Genomic DNA, 6,415 nt, shown 5'->3' with positions numbered 1-6,415 from the left:
AAGATTAAGATGGGCAAAATAACAGACACTGGACAGGGGAACTCTGTGTAAAGCAGAGCCCTTGACCAGTGGGCGCTACTTGACCTCTCTGTCTCCAACAGATGATGTGTGATTGGATACTTCAAACAAATAATCTGTCCCCAAGCAAATCCCATAGTGACACATTGAAACATCAAAACAGCAAGAACTTGAACATGAACTTTTCTCATTAAAAATGTATTTAGGTAAATATAAAGTAGTTGAATGAAAGTAATAAAAAGGAATTTGTGAATATCATTTAGCCTACACAGTACAAACACTGGATCCTACCCAGGAATATTCAACATCTTATTTGCAGGTGGATGGCAACAATTCCAAATGATATTTTCTGCTGACAACAATGTTCAAAAGGCACTCGCACATCTGAGCAATCTTATTTGCAGGTGCATGGCAACAATTGAACAAGATGAAGGAAAAAGGAAACCGCACACTGCTCTTGACAGTATCACTGATATTTAATAAGCTTACGTATCGGCCTCACGGCCTTCGTCAGAGCTTTTGTGATTTTTATAAATTTGCACCCTTATGTAGACCTGGCCACACCCACATCCGTTCCACACATCGAAGGGGGTTGGAAGCAAACAAATAAGTGCTACCAAATATATCAATATGCATTTCATAAATATTACAGAAGTGTATAAATAAGATGTATGAAACACATCTGTAAAACCACAATGAAGACATAGCAAGTTTTCATTAGTCATTGTACGAAAAACAGAGTAATCTTACTTATGCACATTCATGTTCAAATTCACAACATAACATACATAGGCATTTAATCATTAAGTCCTTTAGGAAATAATGTCTGGAGGGTGAAATCCAAAAACATTCTCTTTTACTCAGAGTATTATTAATATCCCCTCCCCTGTCTGATATCGTAACTTTCTCTATGCCACAAAATCTAAAAAGGTAGAAATGTCATGCTTCAAGTCATTGAAATGTACAGCGACTGGATAATCCATGTCGTTTCTCCTGATTGAACTTTAATGTTCACCAATTCTCTGTTTGAGAGAGCGGGAGGTTTTACCGAAATAGCAGAGCCCACATGTACATTAAATAATGTAAATAACATGGGTGGTGGAACACGTAATAATGTCATTTATTTGGAACCGTTTTCCTGTGTGTGGGTGGCAGAAATATTCACATAGTCACACAATATTCACACTTCATCATATTGTTGCACTGTGCGCATCCTCTGCATTTATAGCTACCATTTGGTAGAGGGCGTAAAAGAGCCTGGCTGATTTTCTTTGGGCTGGCAGTTGGCATGAACCAATTTATCGCGTAAATTGCGACCTCTCCTATACACAATAAGTGGTGGATTTTTAAATTCAGCCGGCAAAACTGGGTAAAAATATGCCAGTGTTTCTTGACCACACCTCCCACTTTTCGCGAATTCAAAGTATATGTAGTTGTGAACATTACGGAGTGTTCTTTAGCGGGTATTTTTTGTAACAGTTCATCTCGTGTTTTTTCCAATGCCAAATTATGAGCTTCATCCACACATTGTGACGAATAGCCTCCTCTTAGAAACCTAATGCGCATCTCCGCTGCTTTTTCTAGATAATCCTCTGTGGAGTGGCATATACGGCGCAGTCTAAAACATTGGCTTCTTGGAAGTCCTCTTAAAAAGAGTGGCTCAGGGTGGAATGGCTCAGGGTGGAAGCTGTCCCCCTGCAATAGAGTATTTCTGTCCGTTTCTCTTTCTATACAGAGTTGTAAACAGGGTTCCATTTGATTTCTCAATCCACATATCGAGATAATGAACACGTTGAATGTCACGTTCAATAGTGAATTTGAGATTGGGGTCAATGTCATTGAGTAGTGCCATAAAATCTGACAGCTCTTTTTCAGATCCTTCCCATAAACAAAATAAACTTGCTATGTCTTCATTGTGGTTTTACAGACGTGTTCAATACGTCTTATTTATACACTTTTGTAATATTTATGAAATGCATATTGTTATATTTGGTAGCACTTATTTGTTTTTCCTTTGCCTCCAACCCTATTCGATGTGTGGAACGGATGTGGGTGTGTCCAGGTCTACATAAGGGTGCATATTGTTTTTAAATCACAAAAGCTCTGACGAAGGCCGATACGTAAGCTTATTAAATATCAGTGATACTGTCAAGAGCAGTGTGCGGTTTCCTTTTTCCTAATGCAGGGTTTGATCTAAACATCAGAAGCTATCAAGTGGAATGGTTACTTTCTATGACAGAGTGGAATGGTTTTTCTGCTGGTGTATCTTGAGGTAGCTCCTCTCTGAGTACCTCTTCCCGCTGTGTGTACAGGTGAACAGCCTCTGCCCGTGTGGACCACGGGGGTGACAATACACGAAATACAAACATAGATCAATTAAAACCATCCCACTTATTTAGTCACTCACAGTCCAATCCAAATCAAATCCATACACAGGTTCAGGGGCCTGTGAGGGCAGTACCTTAATGTACAGGATTCCTTGTACATCCTTAGCTACAGATTGTTACACCAGATGTGATTCATCCGAATCCTTTTGGTATCCATTAATGGGTGTTACAGGATAGGTACTGTTTGGAGTAGCACAGATCATTTTCTTCGTCCTCAATTCGTGTCCCATAAAATGTCTGTGTCCAGTTGCAAGGGGTCCGTTTGAATTGAGATAAATGCTCTGTTATTAAAATAAATACTGTTTTTTTGCTCCACGAAGTATCCAACAATGTGTACGCCGCCATCTTGTCTATTTCAAGTCTTCTCTCATTGATTGAGACACATGTCATTTCTCGACACACAAAAAAAAATAAAAAATAAGCCCACATCTTGTGATCTTGTGACTTGTCACTGACGCCACTTCAAATGGATCTCCCAGGTTCCATTGGTCCAAAACCCTCACTCCGATCAAAAAACAGTCTAAGAATGTCCTATTGTCCACCACTACTTTACTTCTCTTGTTTCCTTTCTTTTTCTCCAGTGAAACCCACTCATTCTCACTGTCATCTTCACTCGCCAGCAGTTTCAAACAAAACATCAGTTTCCGCCATTGTGTCAGAGTCATCTCTTCCCCTTTCCACCTACCTCCGTTTACTCTGAAGAAAATGTATCTTATTGGTTTGCGTCATACCTCAAAGGGTATGTTAAAGGTATGCTTGCTGTTCTTTGAAATACGGTACTTCTTATGACAATACACATCAGATATCCTATGATCAGTATCTTTCAAGCTGAGAGCAGACTTGTTTAGAAAGAAGTGTTAGCTAGAACAGAATAGAAAATAATACGACTACATCACCTCCAGTAAGGTAAATATTCAACTCTTCTAGTTCTAGCCTAGGTTTACAATTTCTCTAAAAACAAGGTATTTACTAGCCTGTTTCAAATGACAAGTTAACAAAAGGGTTAATGAAGGGTAAGTGGTAATATGTCAGCTAAAGAATGGTTCCCAGATATCCCCTGTGTACATCAAGCCACAGTGCTACGATTTCTCCCCATTGTGGACACTCCTATGTCTGATCAGGTTAGTCAGGAAGGAGAAGCTCTTGTAACATAGTTTGCACTTGAAGGGCCTCTCCTTGGTGTGAACAGTCTGGTGCATCTTCACATAGTACGCTTCAGCGAAGCACTTCCCACACGTGGGACAGGCATACGGCTTGTTGGCATCAGTCCTAACGCTCGGCCCCCCACGTTGTGACCCAATGACACCAGAGAAGGTAGAAGCAAGAGTATTTGAGCTCCGTCCTTGACCTCTAGCCATTGTTTGGGTGTTGTTAGAATTTTCTGCTATGTTATAGGCTAGGTACCTCTCGTGGTGAACGCCCATCCTGACCTTGTCTGTATTTATGGGGTAACCATGAGGTAGCTGAGGAAGGCTAGACCCAGGTCCAGGCTTTCTATGAACCCAATCATCAGGAATTAGATGATATCCTGAAGGAGAAGACAGACTTGCTGATAGACTACCACCAGATGGGTCTCCCACCACTCTCTCTGAAGGCTGAAGCCCAGGGTGACCTGCTCTGTTCATCATGGATACTGTGGTGTTTGTATCATAGGAACAGGAGGGTCTATCTCCATCAGCCCCAGGCCCTGCTTCATCCCTGCACTGAGTCTGTGAAGAGAAGGGTCTGGGCTGCAGACTGGATCCTTGGTCTCTCTGATGACCACCAGGACTGAGGTTATTCAATCCACCTGTCCACTGGTTGTGTTCTGTGTGGTGGTGGAGTCTCTGTCCTTTGTGGTTCGGTCCCGGTTCTGACTCGGGAAGTAAGAGCGAAGGCTCCTGATCCAGGGTTCCGATCCGGTGCCAGAGTTTGTGACCAGCTGTTTCAGAGGTCCAGTCTCTCCCACCAGCAACACTGGATATCAGCAGGTCCTCATGGACTGCAGACTGTAAACACAACATTCAGAGAAGAGCATATAAAGATCTATATAAGAAAGTCTTTACTGTACACACGGAAACATTACATATTATAAAATGCAAACCATAGTCAAGCCCATCTCTAACACTCTGATTTAAGTAAACTACATGACCAAAAGTATTTGGACACCTGCTCATCGAACATCTCATTCCGAAATCATGGGCATTAATATGGAGTTGGTCCCCCCGTTGCTGCTATAACAGCCTCCACTCTTCTGGGAAGGCTTTCCACTAGATGTTGGAACATTGCTGCGGGGACTTGCTTCCATTCAGCCACAAGAGCATTCGTGAGGTCGGGCACTGATGTTGGGTGATTAGGCCTGGCTCAAAGTCAACGTTCCAATTCATCCCAAAGGTGCATAAGTATTTAGACCCTATACTCAGTACTTTGTTGAAGCACCTTTGATAGCTATTACAGCCTTAAGTCTTCTTGGGTATGAAGCTATAAGCTTGGCACACCGGTAACTCGGGGAGTTTCTCCCATTCTTCTCTGCAGATCCTCTCAAGCTCTGTCAGGTTGGATGGGGAGCATCACTGCACAGCTATTTTCAAGTCTCTTCAGAGATGTTCGATGGGGTTCAAGTCTGGGCTCTGGATAGGCCACTCAAGGACATTCAAAGACATGTCCCGAAGCCACTCCTGTGTTGTCTTGGCACTGTGCTTAGGGTTGTTGTCCTGTTGGATGGTGAACCTTCGCCCCAGTCTGAGGTCCTGAGCAGGTTTTCATCAAGGATCTTTCTGTACTTTGCTCCGTTCATATTTCCCTCGATCCTGACTAGTCTTCCAATCCCTGCCGCTGAAAAACATCTGCCACCAATCAACGAGTCTCCATGGTTATGGATAAACTTTACATCAACGGGCAATTGTATCGGGACTCTAGAGTAACTCCCTGGCAATTTGAATTTAATGTTCAAATCTGAGTTTGTGTTGTAGTGTATCATAACAACTTCAACTATAATGAATACATGATCTATTGATCTGCACTTGACAAGGAAACTTTTACATATAGCTCAGGTTAATGTAGCCTTCCTAACAAAATACATGAGGTTTGTAACTTGGTCAACATAAATAATATTCCTATTTTGTCTCAGACCGAAACGCATTTAGATGCATCTGTAAATGATGGGCAAATTAACATTAATTGATATAGTCTACTGAGAAGAGACAGGAATAGGAATGGTGGAGGTGTAGCACTGTACATTCAGAATCATATACCTTTTAAGAGGAGGGATGACCTTAATGTATGTCAAGTAGAGGCACTATGGGCTCAAGTACATGTGCCTCACCAGGCAGTCATATTGGAAGGATGTGTGTCCTATCTGGATGACTTATGCACTGGGTTTGACCAGGCCACAAATAGCAACAGAGATGTATTTATCTTGGGTGATTTTAATATAAATTGGAAGGATCATAATAATTCGAATATAACTAAATTGATGAGATATGCCGAGAACTGTGGTATGAAACAAATGGTTAATGATACTACTAGATCATCAACTAAGTTGGGTCATCGTTCAGACACATGCATTGATCTGATCTTCTGTAATATACCAATGCAATGCTTAAAAGCCAGATCAATGCCAGTGGGCTGGACAGACCACAATATTGTGACCATAACCATGAACACCAAGGTTCCAAAGAAACCCCCTAGGATTGTGGTCCAAGATACATTTTCAAACATTTCCTCATGGGCTATTTCAAAATGATTTGGCTGCTATACACTGGGTTCTGATTTATCTAGAGGATGATTTAAATCACGCTACAGAATGTTTTATTGATTTGCTCACTGAGGTAATGGACCATCATGCCCCAGTAAGAAAGAGTACAGTTGGGGCACGTCCATCTCCATGGAATGATGATGAACTGGGTGAGGCTTTTTCTCAAAGAAATATGGTAAAGATCTTAGCAGCCAAATCAGAACTAGAAATTGATGAACAGAATTATAGAACATTATGTAATTATGCAGTTAAATTGAATCGTAAGAAAAAAAAC

General features: G+C 41.4%; 1 protein-coding gene across 3 annotated transcripts in view; it reads right to left on the bottom strand.

Moving 5' to 3' along the window:
- Window positions 1-200: 200 nt before the first annotated feature.
- LOC110534728 (uncharacterized) overlaps window positions 201-6,415 on the bottom strand; it is a 45,706-nt gene continuing 39,491 nt past the window's right edge. For 2 of the 3 annotated variants that reach the window (XM_090187444.1, XM_090187441.1), the window contains exon 7: window positions 201-4,393. In XM_090187444.1, the coding sequence (XP_090043570.1) occupies window positions 3,485-4,393 (909 nt within the window). In that variant the 3' untranslated portion in view covers window positions 201-3,484. The remainder of the gene's footprint in view (window positions 4,394-6,415) is intronic. The other variant, XM_090187442.1, reaches the window with a different exon arrangement.

The sequence above is a fragment of the Oncorhynchus mykiss genome, chromosome 10 (assembly GCF_057628025.1).
Source record: "Oncorhynchus mykiss isolate SJ-2025 chromosome 10, ASM5762802v1, whole genome shotgun sequence".
Lineage (NCBI taxonomy): Eukaryota > Metazoa > Chordata > Actinopteri > Salmoniformes > Salmonidae > Oncorhynchus > Oncorhynchus mykiss.
This window is presented reverse-complemented; position numbering and strand designations above follow the sequence as displayed.